Here is a 20,310-nt window from a genome sequence, read left to right as displayed (position 1 = left end):
GGATTCAGAGTCCCAATAGGGTAAAATAGCAAGTTTTCCCATTATATATATTTTCTAGGATTCTGACATCCCACAACCCTGCTCCACTTTAAAAAACTCTCTAACCCCCAAACCTCCCTCCCGCCTGTAGGTCGTTAGCCCTCAGCTGTCACCTCCACTGGTGCTAGGTGTCCTTAAATGAAGTATCTGCTGAACTGTACCATGAAGTATAAAGCTAGATATCCACAGGATGGGAAGTGACCTTGTAAGACCTTAAAATCTCTCAACAGAGCTAGGCAATGATGAATTTAATCCCAACACTCGGGAGGCAGAGGCAGGCAGATCTCTAGGAGTACAAGGCCATCCTGGGCTAAAGAACAGTAAAACCTGGGCTAAAGAAAAAAGAAACCAAAACAAAAAAAACCTCTCAACATGCTTAGCTGCCCCATCTCTGCTCTTCTCTGAGGCCTCCTTGTAGTACCTAAACCTTTTCACTACTTGTATGTAATTACCTCAAGTTCTCTCCCTCCCCCGCAGTGGTCAGTTGTAGGACAAACTATTTCCATTCTAGGAAGTCATACTTTAGGTGTAAATGCCCAAGAACCAAAGGAAGGGGCACAAATGAGATCCTTTCTAGTAACCCTCACCAGATTTCAAAGAATGAAACATGAAATGAGAAGTATTTTAATCATTTCCAAAGAAGATGGTACAAGAATTTAGATTAGAAAACATGACATTAAAGGTGTGTTTTACTAGAAGTGAAAAACAGAACAGAAAACACATTGGATCTTCCTCATCCATCAAAAGCTCCATCTATATCTTTTCCCAAGCATGAGCTCCCCAGATCCAACTCGCTCTTTCTCTCCCTCTAGCTGGGCAGAGCCATTCCCTCCCTCCACCTCTCTTCTCTCAGGCACACTGTGTGGGCGCTAAAGGCCCTGAGCTGACCAATGAACCGAACTGTCCTTTAAGCCAGCAGCCCACAGGCAGTGGCACCAAGGGCAGCCACAGGACTGCCATTGTTTCCACTGTCTCAGCAAGAAGGAGTCGAAAGCTGACCCTCAGCACAAATCAAAGTCAAATGTGGATTGGGAGTAAGGGCTCCAGGCCCAGGGAAAATGACCTTTTTCTACTACTACAGGTCTTCAAGCCTCTCTACTGAGCTCCAGTGGGATCTGAAGCACATGGCATCTAAACAAATCAGGGGAACCTTGGTGACTGGGGATAAGAGTGATAAATGGGAATATAAATCAGTGTGATAATGTATAGGACGATGATGGGAATTTCAGCTCTTCACATGGCTGCCAGCCCTACAGAGGACAGCACAGCAAGCATCAAGACAGCCACTCCAGACTGATAGACCTGGGAGATCGACAGGCCTTTCCCTAGGTCCCATATCTGTAGAAAATAAAAGAGGGAAAGTTTTTATTTTTAGTAATTAGAACCCCAGTCATTCCTGTAATTCCTGATGAATAGGTATCTCCCTTATAAGGGATTCCAGAGAAAAGTACTACATCCCTATGACCCAATTTCACTCTTCTAAAAGTCACAATACAGTACCTACCTACCACCACTCCCCCAGTGACTGAAAATCAAGTCCTCTCATGTGGTAGTGATATGACGGTGAATGTGCTCCAGAATGCCAAAGGCCTTTATACACAGCTTCCAGACTGTACAGATAAAACATCCTCCCTCCATGGGACAGCACACTTAGATCAATGTTTCCAGAAAGATAGTCCTTCAAAACATAGTTTTGTTTTTTGAGACGGAATCTTGTATAATCCAGACTAGCCCAGAAGTCACCATGTAACCCAGGGTGAACGCAACTCAAGATAGTCTTGCTTAAATTTCCTAAAGTGCTGGAATTATGGGCATGCCCCAAGTCTGGCCCAAACATATTTCTGCACAGTGGAGGGCATTATGTGGAAGTGGTAAAGTTCTGTGCTGACATAAACTTGGTAAACACATAACTTGCAAGTTTCTCAAGCAATTCCCTAACGCAGCCTGAGAATCTCCAGTAGAGTCAATCACAGAATTCTTTAGGGAGTGTGTCCTCAAAGGCTAATACTTTCACGAATGTATTCTGGGATCAACAACTGATAATGCCTTCCCTCCTTCTCTGTGGAGAGGTGGTCTCATGGATCCCAGGCTAGTCAAGGAAAACCCTGAACTGATCCTCCTGCCTCTACCTTCTCAATGTTGGGATTACATTTCCCAGTTTATCTGGTGCTGGGGAGCAAACTCAGGGCTTTGTATATTCAAGGCAAGCATTCTACCAACTGAGCTATCTATCTTCCTCATTTTAATTCCCCCCCTCCCTCCCTCCCTCTCTCCCTCCAAGGTTTCTTGGTGTACTGCTGGATGTCCTGGAACTCACTCTGTAGACCAGGCTGGCCTCAAACTCATAGAAATCTGCCTGTCTCTGCCTCCTAAGTGCTGGGACTTAAGGCATTCGCCACCACTGCCCAGCCTGTGGGTTTTTTGTTGTTATTTTGGTATTTTTGTTTTGTTTTACATGATTTCCTATATATCCCTGATTGGCTTGGAATTCTGTAGGTAAACCAAATTGGCTTCAAGCTCATAGGAATCTGCCTGCCTGAGTACGGGATTAAAGGCATGAACCACTGCTCCCAGCAGGACCGTAACTTTCAATTTCTTCTTTCATTCTCTCCCATCCAGGACTTCACTATATTGACCCAGGATATACTCAAATTCCTGGGCTCACGACATCCTCCAACCTCAGGTTCCTAAACAGCTGGGATCACAGGCACTTTCAACCATGCCTGACTCTCAAAAGTTATTTTTTTACTATGACCCCACTAAAATATCCTTTAAATTGGAACAAGTAGAAACATATATATAGTACAAATTTATGAACATTTAAATTCCTTCTTTTCAGTCTTCAACTGTTTTTGTTGGTATCAATCCACTAAGCACTAAGTGGTTGTCCACGAAGAACGGGGTATCTTAGTGGTAAGACACTTGCCTTTTATTATGTCTAACTTGAGTTGGACCTCCGCACCAAAAAGAAAACAAACAAAACCAAAGCCTAGACTCTCATGCTCTCTCAGGCTGTGAACACTTAGGGCAGTAGTTCTCAACTTGTGAGAACTACTCCCTCCCTCTCTCCCTCCAAGGTTTCTTGGTGTACTGCTGGATGTCCTGGAACTCACTCTGTAGACCAGGCTGGCCTCAAACTCATAGAAATCTGCCTGTCTCTGCCTCCTAAGTGCTGGGACTTAAGGCATTCGCCACCACTGCCCAGCCTGTGGTGGGTGGGGCCCAAGGACCTTTTTACAGGGGTCAAATATCAGGTATCCTGCTTATCAGATATTTACATTATGATCCATAACAGTAGCAAAATTACAGTTATGAAGTAGCAACAAAACAATTTTATGGTTGTGGGTCACCACGGAATTGTATTAAAGGGTCGAAGCATTAGGAAGGTTGAGAACCACACTGCTCTGAGGTGAAAAGCAGTGTTCAGGTTTGAAACTCAGCACACAAAGCAGCCTCAACATATACTAACACAGGAACCTCTATAGTCTGACCATAAAACTGACTCAATCAGGAGTCCCTGCAGAGAAATACTGGAGGAAGCCCAGAAAGAAATCAAGGGGAGAGGATATGCTCACGTCAGTGCCTGGCTAGCTTCTACCTAGATGACATGAAGCATTGGGCAGATCCCACACAGAGTGGCTTTGCTCACAGAGGCACCGAGTCCTGCTGGGTAGTAGTGGTAGGAGAAGCCTCTGGAAGGTAGGTCAAAGGACCTACAGTTCCTCCTTTATAACTATAGCATTTCCCTGTCCTGGTAGACCTTCCAGCCAGGCAACTGATATGATACACAATCTTGTGGCAAATTAAAGCCTGACCCTCATCCAGAGCTTGTAAGAAGGAGAACAGAAAAAAAAAAAACTTAGGGCTTGCTTAATTAAAGCCTTTAGGCGGCTCACTTATCTCAACAAAGAGATTATCATAGTGGGTAGGAACTGGGGCAAAAAGCCTGAGTTCTAGGATTGCCAGGTGACCCCAAAGTCCAACTCCATATTAAGACAAAAACAGACAGAAGTAAGCCCCCGCCTGAGCCAGGATGTGAAGCCTCCAGATGATTTTCTTTACTGCACTTTGGTTTCAGCCAAGCCTTTAATGGCTGAGCCATCTCTCCAGCCGCCGCCCCCCCCCCCCCCCCCGCCCGCCCAGCTTTGTTCTTCGGAGTCAAAGCCATCAATAAAACTGCCTTTCCTCTCCACTTTCTCCCTCAGGGACAGAAGCCACTTCAAATCAAACTGAACACTGCTCTAGGGAACACTTGATAAATTCACTTAATTTAATAGATTATTTAGTCTCTCTCTCTCTCTCTCTCCTCTCTCTCTCTCTCTCTGGTTGTTGTTTCATTCAGCTGTCTATTGGACCAGACTGAAATCATTAAGATACTTGTCTCTGAGGCTGGCTCTGACATGGAGGTTATAAAAGGCCAAACTACGGCAAAATCATCCAACTGACATTTTGCTTTGGTTCAGAAATAACAGAAGAGTGGAAAAATAAATTTTAACTATTTACTGGAGAAGGATATAAGAGTAGGGATCACAAAATATGAACTCTTAAAATGCTCACACTTGCCAGGCAGAAGATGAGTTCAAGGTCCACCTGGTTAGAGTGAGGACCAGGGCAACCTAGGCAATAAAGCTCCGTCTGAAAATATAACAGTAATTTGGGTGTGTTCAAAGCCAGCCTTGGGTACACAGCAAATTTATAGCCAACCTAGGTTTTATAAGACCCTGTCTCAAAAAGCCCAAATAAACTAGACATGGTAGCACTCACTTATAATCCTAGCAGTTGGCAATTTGGAGTTAGAGGTGGGAGAATAAGAATTTAAGGTCATTCTGGCTAAATAGTGAGTTTGAGGTCAATCTTGACTACATGACATGAGACCTTTAAAAAAAAAAGGGAGTTGGAGAGACAGCTCAGCATTAGGAGTACTATGTGCTCCTCTCAAGGATCTAGGTGTGGTTTCCAGCACCCACAAGGTGGCTCATTACCACATTCTCTTCTGGTTTCCATGGGTCCCAGGCATGCACATGGTTGGTGCACAGACATACATACAGGCAACACACCATACAGATAAAATACAAATAAATTTTAAATTGATAAACAGTGTTTTCAAAGGATGGGAGATGGAGCTATGTAGCAGAGTGCTTCCTTAGCATGGACCAGAGCCCGGGTTCAGTTCCCAGGAGCACACTAACAAGCCATAACAACAACAAGCACAAAAACCACCCTTGGCACCTGGCTTGTGTTTGCTCTCATTCTCTCCAGTTGCTTAATACAATCTCAAGTGAGGATACTTGAGTCTATCCAGACTTGTCACTCAGGGTAGAAAAGAGTGTTACACGGAAAGCAGTAACTGCTTATCTAGCTCACAATTAAATTCCCATTGTCAAAAATTCACAGGCACCAGTTCATCTCTATCTAATAGATATGTCTTCGTTGCCAGAGCTGCTTTCAGGGGTCTTTTAATAATTATATGCCGCTCAAAAGTGGGAAAGTTCACAAAGATCCCTTTCAGTACTGGCCTAACCCACACTCATAAAGGAATGCAGGAGGGGCCTTGTTCAGTTCTCCCCAAAAAGACTTGAGTAAAGATCCAATACAATCAGCCTTAAGAATAGTACTAGAGGGCTGGCAAGATGGCTCAGGAAAAGGCCTACAATCCGAGCTCAAGCCCCTCGATCACTGTATGAATAATAAATAGATTAATAAAAACAGCAAGACAAGGTTGGGCCATGTGTGGTGCTCACATTTATAACCCAATTCCTAGGATGCAGAGTCAGGAGGATACCAAAAATTCAAGGCTATTCTGGTCTATAGAGCATATTCCAGAACAGCCAGGGTGACATAGTGAGAGGCCCTGTCTCAACAAGCAAACAAAGAATAGCTCTAAAGTTAGAGGTATAGTAGGTGCAAGGCCTTGGGTTCAGTGACACGAGCATCAAAAAGGACGTGGGAGGAAGAAAAAGGTGAAGGAACACTACCTTACAAGTAAGGGCGCAGACCCTCCCAGCCTTCTCAATCCCTTTATCCAGGAAATGTACAAATCCACAATTAACTTACCAAGTGTCGGATCCCATTCAACGAGTGGTACATGAGAGGGAAGACAAGCACAAACTTAGCTGAGTGGATCAATGCTGGCCCCAAACACAGGGACTTGATAAACATCAAATAAGATTCAAAGTTCCCAGGAAGCAGCAGTGCCGACAGGCCAAAAAGAGAGACCCCTGCGAGAAAAGCAAGCCTCCCATCAATTACAAGTAACGTAATGTATTAAACTAGGTTCTGTGACCCCTCTTGACACCTGATTCAATTCTAAACCACTTTGAAATAGAGAAAACGTAGGCCAGGGACATAGTTCAGCTACCAAAATACTTGGCTAACATATACAAGCCCTGAGTTTGAAACTAGGATCACATAAAAGCCATGCATAGGAGACTGGAGAGATGGCGTAGCAATTACAAGTGCATAGTGATGTTGCAGAGAACCTGAGTTTGGTTCCCCAAAACCACACTGAGTAACTCATGCCACCTGTAACTTCAGCTCCAGGGGAATAAACACCTCCAGCCTTCGAGGGTGCCTGTACTCACCCCCTACAAATATATACACATAATTAAAAATAATATGAATAAAAATATATTTTATAAAACATGTAGGCTGGAGAGATGGCTCAACAATTAAGAGTACTGGCTCCACTTACAGAGGACCTGGGTTCATTTTCCAACACCCACGTGGTTGTTAACACCATCTGTAACTCCAGTTCTATGAGAGCCAATGCCGCCTTCTGGCCAATTCGGGCACCAGGTACACACACAGTACATTTGGCATGCATACCAAAAAACCACATACACATAAATGTAAAAAAATTAACAAAACAAAATATGTATGGTAGCGTATGTCCATAATTCCAGAACTTGAGAGAGAGAGGGAGGAAGACTAGAAGTTCAGGACTGCTGGGAGTGGTGGTGCAGGCCTTGGATCCCAGCACTCAGGAAGCAGAGGCAAGAGGATTTCTGTGAGTTCAAGGCCAGCCTGGTCTACAAAGTACATTCTAGGACAGCCAGAGCTATATAATGAGACCCTATCTTAAAAAAAAAAAAAAAAAAAAAAAAAAAGGCTCAGGACTATGCTGGGCTATACATCAAATTTTAGGCTAGTTTAGGTTACACAAAACCTGTTTTTTTTTTTTAAAAAAAAAAAAAGACTTAAAAAAACCTCAAAAAATAAAACAATGGTGATGGTGGTGGTAGGCACTTCTGTCTAGAAAACCATGCAACAAAAATGAAAACATCTAAAGAACCCTGGGAAGACTGTTCAAGTGACCACCAAAACTTGGCTTGGTAGTACCCTGTTATCTTTATGTACAGCACTGTTACACTAATCACCATGGGAATACAGACAACAAAACAAAGTACTCACAATGTACAAAGGGCTGAGAATATGATTTCTTTTTTTTCCCCAAGAAAGGGTTTCTCAGTGTAGTTTGTAGACCAGGTTGGCCTCGAACAGAGATCCGTCCGCCTCTGCCTCTTGAGTGCTGGGATTAAAAGCGTGCACCACCATGACCAGCTTGGAATTCTTGGTGCATTTTCTACAGGATAACAGCTACCTGGTTACTGTTGCTTTCTTTTAATTACTCTTAAAAGATTTATTTTTATTTTATTTATATGTATGGGGTTTTGACTGCATATGTGTACCATTTGTGGGCCTGCTGTCTAGAGAAGCCAGAAGAGGGGGCTGGATCCCCTGGAACTAGCATTACAGATGGTGTGGACCACCATGTCGGTGCTGAGGACCAAACCCAACCCCAGTCCTCTACAAGAGTAGCAAGTACTACTGAGTACCATGGGGACATGGGAACACATAATTAATTGTTAAAGGAATGAATTAATGAAAAGCTTAAAGGGAGCCTGGTGGTGGCACTCGCCTTTAATCCCAGCACTCAGGAGGCAGAAGCAGGTGGATCTCTGTGAGTTCGAGGCCAGCCTGGTCTACAGAGAGAGTTCCAGGACCCTCTCATGGGCTACATAGAGAAACTCTATCTTGAAAACACAGTCAATCTTAAAGGGACTTACATTCACTCTAAATCAAGTTACTGAGGGAGAAAGGAGGCAAGGAAGTAAGTCAGAAAAACAGCAGTTCTTCAAAGATCTGTGTGTGCATGTGTGCACATGTGTAAATCCACATACGTACCTCCACTTAAGGCCACACCAGTGCCACGGTGGCAAATGGACATTACCATGGGAAGAGACCATCTACAAAGAAACATACAAAGACAATTTTTTTAAAATTTGTTTGTTTTTTGGGTTTTTTTTTTAGGATGACATAATTTAAAAAACGAAACAAAAATCAAAATCAAAACCAAAACCATCTGGGGCTGGAGAAATAGCTTAATAGTTAAGAGCACTTATTACTCTTGCAGAAGACTTGGTTTAGTTCCTGATACCTGAACGGTGGCTCACAACCATCTGTAACTCCAGTTCTGGGGGCCTGTCAAGCATTCTAACCTCCAAGGAACCAAGCACACATTTGGTATATACAAATGCACAAAGGCAAAACATTCATACACACAAAATAAATCCTTAAAAACAAAAACCAAGAAAACTCCACCTAGTTTTCATGTTTCTATTTCTAATTTAAAAATAAGAAATTTGACTAAGTACACAGCTCAGAGATAGAATGCTTATGTATCATACACGAGAACCTGGGTTCAATCCACTGCAAAAAAAGAACAAGAAAAATTATTTATTTTAAAAAGCATAAAAAAAAAGCCAGATATAGTGGTGCACTCCTTTAATTCCAGCGGTCTTGAGGCAGAGGCCGGCCTGGTCTACACAGTGAGTTCCACGACAGCCAGAGGTACACAGAGAAACCCTGTCTTGAAAAACAAAGAAAAAGTAAAGAAGTAAGTAAAAACATACAATATCTCTTGTGGCTGTGGAAATGGCTCAGCAGTTAAGAACACTTGCAAAGGTCAGAGGTTAGTTCCCAGCACAGATTAACATGTAACCCAGCTCCAGGGAACCTGGCACCTTCTTCTGGCCTCCGTGGGCACAGGGCATGCAAGTGGTATACATACATACATACGTATATACATACATACATGCATGCATGCATACATACACACAAACAAAAAAAACTTACACATATCACATAAAAATAAATCTTTTTTAAAAAGTTATCCCTTGGAGCTGGAGAGATGGCTCAGAGGTTAAGAGCACCAACTGCTCTTCCAGAGGTCCTGAGTTCAATTCTTAGCAACCACATGGTGGCTCACAACCATCCCTTATGAAATCTGGTGCCCTCTTCTGGTGTGCAGATATACATGGAAGCAGAATGTTGTATACATAAAAAATAAACAAATCTTAAAAAAAAAAAAAAAGTTATCCCTTGATTTTACAAAACCAAATCACTGCTACCATTGAGAAGAGGAAACAGCTGGGCGTTGATGGCGCACGCCTTTAATCCCAGCACTTGGGAGGCAGAGGCAGGTGGATGGATCTCTGTGAGTTCCAGAGCGAGTGCCAGGATAGGCTCCTAAACAACACAGAGAGAAACCCTGTCTCAAAAAAAAAAAAAAAAAAAAAAAAAAAAAAAAAAAAAAAGGAGAAGAGGAAATAGATACTACTCTAACTCTTTTCACTGGGGTTCCCATATTGGTACCTACTAGAGCTTGTACAACTAGAAAGCAATTTTGTAACCTGGGGCTACACAGTGAGACCCTGTGTCAGGAAAAAGAAAAAAAGCTTAAAAGATTTCAAGGTCAGTCTGGACTATATAGGATTCTACTGCAAACAAACAAACAAACAAACAAAACAACAACAAAAAAACAAACAGAAAAAAAATGTATGATGTTAGCTACTTCAGACATCTTTCCTTGATATTTAGAAAATAGCTCCACATTTCCTTCTGTTTCTTTTTTTCATGAGAAATTCCATAAATGGACCTAACATCACTTTTTTCCAAATGACTTGTAAAGAAAGACCAGGCCTATTTGGAATTGTCTCCATCCCCTTCCAATTCCCCCTCTCATTTTTGAGACAAGCTCTTACCATTTGTCTTTAAAAAGATTTCACTACAGAATACTAAGATCATTTACTAACCTTCTGGTAGGGTACAATGTCCAGTTTCTACAATAAAAATTATTTCTGGAATCTGAGCTGGAAAAAAATCCTGAAGGGTTGTGGTATTTGTGGAGGTGGTTAAAAAAATGGCCAGTATCCCCTGGCAGGAACCCAAGTAAAGAGGGCAGATGCTTTGCTGAGTTAGTGTTTATTTATTTTTAATTTTTAAAAAGATTCACAGGAATTCTCTTAGAAGACAAAAACAAAATCAGCTAGCACTTCTACTTCTGAAAACAAGAGATGAACAAACATGTATATATGTTTGGATGTATAAATACATCCATCCATAGCCCCCCCCACACACACACACGGGGGGGGGGGGGAGGTTTCAAACACAATATATATCATGTTCTATCCAATGATGAGAGGACAAAAAGTCAATGATGCGCCTGTAGCAATGAGCACATCTAACACTCCAATACTGATGCCATATTGAAGAACTCTTAATAGCCACAGCTAGAACAATTGGAGCATCAACATAAACAATGACTGAAAAAGAGTATAACTTTTGTACAAAATAGGAACCCTTGAAGAAAGCAAGGTTTGCCCCACAGAAAGAAATAAGTGTAAGTATGGTGGCACTCAACCTGTCTAGAGGGGGAAGCAGCAGGATAAAACAGTCAAGGTCAGCCTCAGTTACACTGAATCTGAAGCCAGCCCGAGTTACATAAGACCCTATTTAAAATACCAATAAATAACTAAATTAGTAGTCACGAAGCCAAGAGATGTACGTGACCTCTAGAAGCCAGAAGCTGCAAGAACAAATTTCCCCTAGAGCCAAAGGAAAAGAACACAGCCTCTGTTAACATGTTTATTTATTTGAATATATCTAGTTTATTAATTTACTGTGCCATGGTACACAAAATGCAAGTCAAAGGACAACTTTTGGAAGTCAGTTCTCTCCTTCTACCATGTGGGTGGGACCAGAGGATCAAACTAGGTCGTTAGGCTTAGCCGCAAGAACCTCAACCTACTGATCCATCTTCTCAGCCTGATAACTTCAGCTGAATGGAACAAGTCACATTTCTAACAGAAGTACAAAAGTATGAATTTGTGTGTGTGTGTTTTTTTATAGCTCAGGCTGGCCGTGTATTGGCTACATAACTGAGGATGGGGTTAAACTCCCGATCCTCCTGTCTCAACACCCCAACTGTACCACCTTGATCAGCCTCAAACAGCAATTTTTGGTTGGTTTTGTTTCTGTTGTTTGAGACAGGATTTCTCTGTGGAATAGCCCTGGCTGTCCTGGAACTAACTTTGTAGACCAGGCTGACCTCAAACTCACAGAGATCTGCCTCCCTCTGCCTCCGAGTGCTGGGATTAAAGGCATGTGCCACCATGTTCCGTCTTCAAACAGCAATTTTTAAGACCAAACATTCTAGCCTAATACATTCCAATGCTAGAGATATTGATACTTAACTGCTGAGGAATCACAACAGAAAAGTATTAAAAGTCACTGTTTCCCATAATTAAACCCTTAGGCTTCTCTAAGAGCAGAAAACTCTGTGTGTAATAAAAACACTACAATTACAAAACAAAGCATCACAGCCTCAAATCTGAGCAGAGGTGTTGTAGACAGCATTGAGTGTTGTGTGGTGTGATAGCAACACACAGTACAAAGTGTGCGCTGTGTGCTCAGAACCAGGCAGGAATCGCAGAAACACCTCAGACTCATGGCCTGTCTGCTTTTGTTACACTTTTGAATTTTCTCTTTGGCAGCTGTGCATTCAGAAATCTTTTACTTGTTGCAGACTTTTCCAAGACTCTCCCACTGGCAACCCACAGATCAGGAGCTGCATGCTAATGTAGACAGCACTGCCATTACTACCCAGCCCACTGCTCCCATGCACTGTATTCAAGATTTAGAAAAATAAAATAAGGCTAACTCTAGACCATCTGGCTCCAGGGCCTCACCTGTAGATAGTGAGGTGGGGAGAAACAGGACGTTTTGAACTCGTGTTCTTATTCCAGAACCGCTCCATCTCTTCCTTGGCTGTGGTTCCCAAAGGAACAGCACTAAAGTAAAACAAGAGATTCAAAAAGGACTAAAGTACATATTTTACACAGCAAAAAGTATTTTTAAAGTTTCATTTTATTTTTAGTTATGTGTATATTAATGCAGATGCCTGAGGAGGCCTGAAGAGGATGTTGGATCCCACAGGGCTAGAGTTATAGGCAGGGTTAGCTACCCAATATGGGTGCTAGCAACTGATTTGGGTCCCCTGCAAGAGCAGGACATGGCTCTTACACAGTGCCACCCATCTAGCCCCTAAATGTCTTTTTAAAGAAAGGTATGGCGAGAGCAGGAGGATTGCTCAGTGAGGAAAGTTACTGGCTGACAAATCTGATGAGCTGAACTTGGTCTCTCTGGACCACGTGGCAGGAGGAGAAAAACCACTCCCACAAGATATCTTCTGTCACCTACATATCCCTGAATCCCACCACACACACATTAATAAGTAAAATATATTTTAAAAAATTAAAAAAGGATAAGGAGCCGAGCATTGGTGGTGCACACCTTTAATCCCAGCACTCAGGAGGCAGAGGCAGGCGGATTTCTGTGAGTTCAAGGCCAGCCTGGTCTACAGAGTAAGTTCCAGGACAGCCTCCAAAGCAATACAGAGAAACCCTGTCTTGAAAAACCAAAAAAAAAAAAAAAAAAAAAAAAAGGGTGTAGAAATGGCTCAGAAGTACCCACATGGTGGCTCAAACAGTAATTAACTCCAGTCTCAGGCAATCCAATTGGCTTCCTTGGCACTGAATAAATGTAGTACACAGACAAAAATGCAGGCAGAACACCTGTAACACATAACCCATCTCTTTTAATCTGTGTTTTTATGTGGCTCAGTTGCCTTCACTCTGGACTGCCCATCCTGCTTTCTCAACATCTGGCTGGAAGCTCTGCCTTTCCTCCCAGAGCTCTTTCTCCCAGGAGTCCCTGCTACAAATGCTGTGTAGCTATTGGCCACTTAGCTTTTTATTACACCAATCACAATGACCCATCTTCACACAGTGTAAAGGAATATTCCGCAACAGGCTTCAAAACTTACTTTCTGAGACAGATCTGAGAATTAAGGTGGGCTCGGAGGCAATGACGGCCAACGTGTCTACAAGAGATTCAAGAATACAAATTTAGAGACCAACCCCAGCCTATCAACTTCCCCACCTACATTATTATTATTATTTATATATTTCTATCTTGTGAGACAAGGTTTCTCTGAGTGCCCTGGCTGCGCTGGACCTTGATCCACAGACCAGGCTGGCCTCAAACTCAGAGATCTACCTGCCTCTGTGTCCAGAGTGCTGGGATTAAAGGGATGTGCTACCATGCCTGGCTCCTTTGTATTATATTAGATGTGGAAAGACAGACTGAAAATTAAATGAGCGATGAGGGTATAATTCAGTGTAGAATGTATGCTTAACACACATTGGGTCCTGGGTTCAATCTCCAGCATCAAAACCATTAAAGAAGATAAGTATAGTGTCCCTAGTTTCTAGCTGAAAAACTACAACTTGAAGAGGGGCATGGTAAGCACACTTGTCATCCTAGCACTTAGTGCAGAGGCAGAAAGGTTAGAAATTCAAGAACAGCCTCAGCTACATACTGAGTGTGAGGCCAGTCTGGGTTACACAAGACCCTGTTTCAAAACGGAAGGGAGGGAGGGAGAGAGGGAGAAGGAGAGAGGGAAGGGAAGGAAGGAGGAAGGACAGACAGACTATAACTCAGAAGGGCATGGTAATAAGATTATAATTCCAGCAGTTATACTACTGAAACAGGAGGGCAGCAATTTTCAGGCCAGCATATGCTACAAGATCCTCTCTTAATAATAATAAAACTATAACTCTAAGAATAATCAGAAACATTACAAAATGAAGTCTTAAATGAACACAAATACTAGGTGAAAGAATGAGAGCCAATCTGGGCTGGAGAGATGGCTCAGAGGTTAAGAGCACTGGCTGCTCCTCCAGAGGTCCTGAGTTCAATTTCCAGCAACCACATTAGCCTCAAAAGCATCTATAATGAGATCTAGTTCTGTAGGCATACATGCAGTCATAACACTGTATACATGATAAATAAACAAATCTTTAAAAAATAAAAAAGAATGAGATCCAATAATATTATACAGAAACAAATCTGTTGTGTGTTTTTTTGAGACAGGGTCTTAAGTAGTTTAGGCTGGCCTCAAACTTACTATGTAGCTAAGGTGTTTCTACCTCCCAAGTGCTAGGATTCCACGTTAATCTTCAGGATGTTGTCTTAAAGCTAGGTCTTAAAGGAGGTGGTTAAATAAAACACAGGAGTTTAATGGGGGGGGGGGGGACGACTTTAATAGCTCAGCGGTACAGTGCTTGCCTAACATTCACAGGATGAGGTTTTGGGTTTAATCCCCAAGCATTGCAAAAACAAAACAAGCCAGAGTAAGAGATGTCGGGAAGCACACAGTTTATGTATGGCAGAGACCTGCTCCAAACGGATGAATTAATTTTTGAAGAACAAGGGATTTGAGGATGGACCTTCCTAATACTAAACTAGGTCATTTCAAAAATTCCCGAGCTCCAAAAACCATCTGGAGCTGGGGAGATGGCTCAGTGGATAACATAACCCTGACAACCCGAGTTCAATCCCACAAAACCCACTTAAAGGTGGAAGAAGAAAACCAACTGTTCAAAGTTCTTTGACTGACACACACACACACACACACACACACACACACCATGCAATAATATTAATAATTAATTTTTAAAAATTAAAAATCTAGCCAGGCGTTGATGGCGCACACCTTTAATCCCAGCACTTGGGAAGCAGAGGCAGGCGGATCCCTGTGAGTTCCAGGCCAGCCTGGTCTCCAGAGCTAGTGCCAGGATGGGCTCCAAAACTACACAGAGAAACCCTGTCTCGAAAAACAAACAAACAAACAAAAACAAAAAATTAAAAATCTAGCCAGGTGGTGGTGGCACACACTTTAGTCCCAGCACTGGGGAGGCAGAGGCAGGTGGATCTCTAGGAGTTTAAGACCAGCCTGGTCTACAAGAGCTAGTATCAGCACAGCCTCCAAAGCCACAGAGAAACCCTGTCTCAAAATACCTCCCCCCCAAAAAAATTAAAGACCTACCATTAACTTCGAGATAGCAAAGATAAACTTAAGTCACAAAGCCTTTCATATAATAGTATAAAAACATGAGTAAGCAAATATTCTTTACCATTCCCACAAAAAAGTATTTACAAAAAATAATTATGTTTTCTACCTAAAAGTTGCTACTTAAAACAATTACATAGGCTGGAGAGATGGCTCAGCAGTTAAGAGCACTGGCTGTTGTTCTAGAGGACCACGGTTTACAGTACCGGCACTGTATGCACAACCATCTATAGTTCAGTTCCAGAAAACCCAGTGCCCTTTTCTGGACTCTGAAGGTACCAAGCATGCACATGGTACATGGACACACATGCAGGCAAAACAGCAATACACATAAAATATATAAAATTAAAATTTTTTAATTACATTTTATTTATTTTGTGTGTGATGGATGGTGCATGCCACAACACACATGTGGGAATCAGAAAATTTGCTAAGAGTTGGTTCTCTCCTTCTAACATGTAGATCCTGGGATCAAATTCAGGAAATCAGGCTTGTAATCATGTAATCCCAGCATTCAGGAAGACATACAAGAAGAGTGCTGTAAATTCAAGGCCAGCCTGGTCTAAACAGCCATTTCTAGGCCAGCCAGGGATATATTAAGACCTTGTCCAAAAAGCCAAAATGGAAAATGAGAAAGGAAAAACATTCAACAACAGATCCTTTAATCTCTTAATTCCAGCCAACACTTCCAAAGCATTTAAGGGGGTGACCACAATGAAGTTCTGGAAGTCCAAACATTTCCCTATGTTAATTCTATGTAACTAGTTATTCACTTTGTGTAAGGCATTGTGGAGATATAAGAGCTCATTAAGATCCAACAATCTGAGCTGGGTGGTGGTGCACATCTTTAATCCCAGTGCTCAGGATGAAGAGGCAGTCAGATTTCTGTAGTTTGAGGCCAGCCTGGTATACACACAGAGTTCCACCACAGCCTGGGCTGTTACCCAGAGAAACCCTGACTCAAAAAATCAAACAAGCAAACAAAAAGATCCAACCGTCTTCTAAATGGGTTCATGATGTCCATTACATCACTGATTCTAGACCCACAATCCTTTCAAGAGCCTGACGATGTACAACAGAGTCTCAGAAGGGCCCATTATTCGAAGGGAAAAAACCCAACCAACCGTTGTTCACGTCTCTCTCTTCCCTTCAGAGGCAAGAGGTGAATGCAGACATTGTGTACCCAGGGCTCTTAGAAAGAAGTGGGAACAAATCCCTTTAAATCAACTGAATTGTCTCTGAAGTTGCAGGGCACACATTCCTCACACCAAGCTAGGCCCAGTCACTCAGCTACCCAGCAAGAGTTTGCAGATGTGGGTTGGAATCTATCGCAAGTTCTGTCTAGTGCTATTGTTTCCCAAATACCAATGTAAGCTTTACACAAGGCCCCTACAGAAACAAGCTGTATAAATTCCACAACCTTATTTGAAATATGAAAGAAGATATCTATCCTGGTCTTTCATGTGAAACCAGAAAGTCTGAAAAGAGTTTCCATGATGGGAATGGAGTTTAAAATATTACAGCTAGGAGCCAGTGAGATGGTTCAGAGAGCGAATGCACTTGTCACTAAGCCTGACAGCCTTAGTTGGACCCTCAGGATTCACAATTGTCTTCTGACCTCTACACACAAGCCATGGCACATACATACCCAATCACAATAAAGAAAAGTGAAAAAAAAAAAGTGTAAAAGGGTATAGCTAGAAGCGTTTTGTTTTGAGACAGGATCTTACTCTGTGTCCCAGGCTGGCCTGGAACTCACTCTATAGCTCAGGCTGGCTTCAATCTTACAGCAATCCTTCCTGTCTCAGTCTCCTAAGTGCTGAGACTATGGTGTGAGCCTCCACAAGCAGATGATTAAGTCATTTATATGAAACGGTGTGGTATTTACATATGTCCTATGCACTGTCCTTTACTTCCAATAATTCCTGTATTACTTTGATGCCCAATATAATTTATATGTTCCATATATGTTATACCATATGATTAAGGAAGGGGGTGTGCCCTATGTGCAGTCCAAATACAACCAATGAGAAAAAGTTACTTATAGATATAACCAATGGGAGTTCAGATACCGCTAACCACATGCCTACAAGGGAATAAAAGGTGAAGCAAACAATAAGTGCTGGACTGAGAAGGAATATCTGAATGGCAGAAGGCTACAGCAGGGTATATCTACAGTTTCACTCACATGGACTCAGTATAATACTCATCAGGTAACAACCTCAAAACTGCTTTTTGTAATTTGCTTTTTAAATATTTTCAATCTGAGACTGGTTGAATCCAGGAAGAACCCAAAGATGAAGACTCTAAACACTAATCCTGAAACTTCTAAAATGAAATGTTTGGAACCAATATGATTATTTCATGATAAATGTTAGTAATCCACCCAACAGGCCCTAACATTCATTAACATGTATTACATCAAAGAATCTGCAAGCATTCAATTATGGTCAAGTAATTATGACCATATGCAATGAAGGATGCAGGTCTGGATAACCCGGACCTGTCCCATCTCAGAGAAAAGATGCCTATGAAAATGCACAGCAAGATGAAAATGAAGGATAAAGATAACTGATCCGAGCTCCCAAAGACTCACTTTGTAACAAAGAAAAACTAAACAGAATCTTTCTATTTTTATACTGCATGACTGAAGTGGAAAGAGAAATGAAAACACATTTGGGAGAATCTGGGACTGGAATTTTCAACAGCACTGAAGCTAACTTTCCATAACAAATGATTTCCAAAAATAGGACAGGCACAAAACTGTGTTGGGATTTGTACCGTAAGTGTCGAAGGGCACCAGCCCTTACAACTAACTATTAAGGTTCTGGGAATGATACCTAAAGAGTGAAGAATTCAGAACAAAAGAAAATCTGGGCTATTTCTCTGGCCAGGAAATTGGCTGTTGGAAAAGGCGGGATACCCACCCCATCACAACGCTAAACCAAAACAGAAAACAAATCAAAGTGGATTTTCTGGGCAGCAGCAGAGACCCACTCGGCCGCTACTGCTAACCCTGGCATGGGGTGGGGGGATGCATTTGGAAGCCACAGTCCCGACGCGTGGCAGCAACAGAACTAACTGCCAGGGGTTAGGAGCCCCGCCCTCCGCCACACCGTAGGCCTAGGAGACAACTGATCTCGGAGTGAGTTTCTGGAGGCTCCGACCTGGGTGGGACGACACGAGCAATTTGGGAAGAGGCTTTAGACGTGGGCGAAGCAGAAAGGGTGACAGCCGGGCCACTCGTCCACACAGAGTGACCTCTAAGCCCTTCCGAGCCCGGGGATGGGGAGGCCTAGGATCCCTGCGGCGCGGCCTGCACGCCCGCGGCTCTTTCCCCTGTCCCCGCGCGCCCACGCCGCTGTCACCACCCCGAGGGACCACTTCAGATCCTCCAAGGATGGCGGGGCACGGACTCCCAGCCCCAGGCTAAAGTCACCTCAGCAAGAGCGCAGCCATCTTGAGTTCCGGCCTGGACGGAAATGACGTACAGCCCTCCCGCCCCCCTCCCTTTAGCGGAGCAACGGACAGGGCTGTCACGTGACGAGTTAAGGTTTTTTTTTTTTTTTTTTTTTTTTGTCTGTCCCCCTCTCCCCGCTCCAGGCTGGAACCTCCCCTGGGTTTTGCGGTTCGGCCCTTTGTGGATGGTGATTTTTCTCTGGTTTTCCTCTCTCGCGCTAGTTTCTAGCGTCGTTTGTCAAAGTTTTGGCTAAGTCGCCCCGCGTGATTCTGGCTCGTGCATTTACCCGCCGCGGGTTTTATTTTGCACCGCCCGCTCTCCCCCGGAGACAGCGGCCTCCCCCGGTGTAGTCACCGAGGACTTCGGCAGCTCCCTTCAACCCCTTCCTTTCCAAGTCCAAAAATCTCCGAGTTAGCTGACCGAGGCCCTCAAGGAAAAGGCTACTTTGGGCTTCCTCTAGGTTCTTGGGCCCTAAAGAGATGTTGGGCAAGCACTGTATTTTCAAGCTATGTCCCCAGCGAGATAAGCACACTGAACCCCAGTTTGGACAGTAGGGAGTGTGGGGTGGGGCTGTCAGATTACAACAGTATTTTCTCTCTCTTTTTTTTTTGTTTTTTTATTTTGTTTTGTTTTTATCTTTTTAATTTTTGTGTCTTTGTTTGTTTTATGTCTTCTCTTTCTCTACACCATTATTTTCAAGGTCAGGGACCCTCTTCTGACCACCCCCATTAGGCCTGGCAATTCCAGGGCTTGAGCTGCCGCTGCATGAACCAAACTCCCACTGGCCAAAGACAACGCTCCCTTGTTTCTTTTTCAGCGATATGTGGGTGACACCCACAGCCACAAGAACCTGGGGCGTGGAGAACCCACTTTGATTTATATATGCTGTATATAAATGATTTTGAGGAATCCAAGTTCAGAAATCAGTTGCAGAGCTCTCTCAGCTGAGGAAAGAAAGTGAGCAAGTGAGAAAGGAATGAAACAGAATGCCGAAGTTCCTGACCCTGGGAGCTGTGGGGTGGCGGGGCAGAGGGAGAAGAATAAAGGGGGGGCGGGGGGGGCAGTGCAACTTATTCTATTATAAATCTCTTTGGTTGTATTAATATTCAGATCCCATTTATATTTAGCACTCTAGCATTCTCCTGCCTTTTCCCTTACACGATTAAAATAGCACAAATTCGCTTTCCCCCTGCATCAAATGAATAGTATTATTTCTGTAACGTTTGACAAAGAAAGTACTTTCGTAGACTTTAGGGACTGGAAGGGACCTTAGAAGTTCTTTCATCCAACCTTCTATTTTGTGCAAGAATCTCTCTCCTCTCTCTCCTCCTCTCTCTCTCTCTCTCTCTCTCTCTCTCTCTCTCTCTCTCTCTCTCTCTCTCTCTCTCTCTCTCTCTCTCTCTCTCTCTCTCTCTCTCTCTCTTCCTTTGGTTTTTTCGAGACAGGGTTTCTCCGTATTGCTTTGGAGCCTGTCCTGGCACTTGCTCTGTAGAATCGAACTCACAGATCTGTCTGCCCCTGCCTCCCAAGTGTTGGGATTAAAGGCGTGAGACCCCAA

At 43.0% G+C, this 20,310-nt stretch overlaps 1 protein-coding gene across 1 annotated transcript; it reads right to left on the bottom strand.

Moving 5' to 3' along the window:
- Positions 1-640: 640 nt before the first annotated feature.
- On the bottom strand, positions 641-18,763 carry Sdhc (succinate dehydrogenase complex subunit C). Its single transcript, NM_001246826.1, is given in 6 exon segments — positions 641-1,377; positions 6,094-6,257; positions 8,224-8,285; positions 12,069-12,170; positions 13,205-13,261; positions 18,732-18,763. Coding segments are annotated over 6 exon segments (510 nt in total). The 5' UTR covers positions 18,752-18,763; the 3' UTR covers positions 641-1,272.
- Positions 18,764-20,310: the final 1,547 nt, after the last annotated feature.

This window comes from Cricetulus griseus, chromosome 5 (genome assembly GCF_003668045.3).
Source record: "Cricetulus griseus strain 17A/GY chromosome 5, alternate assembly CriGri-PICRH-1.0, whole genome shotgun sequence".
NCBI classification, from domain to species: Eukaryota; Metazoa; Chordata; class Mammalia; order Rodentia; family Cricetidae; genus Cricetulus; species Cricetulus griseus.
This window is presented reverse-complemented; position numbering and strand designations above follow the sequence as displayed.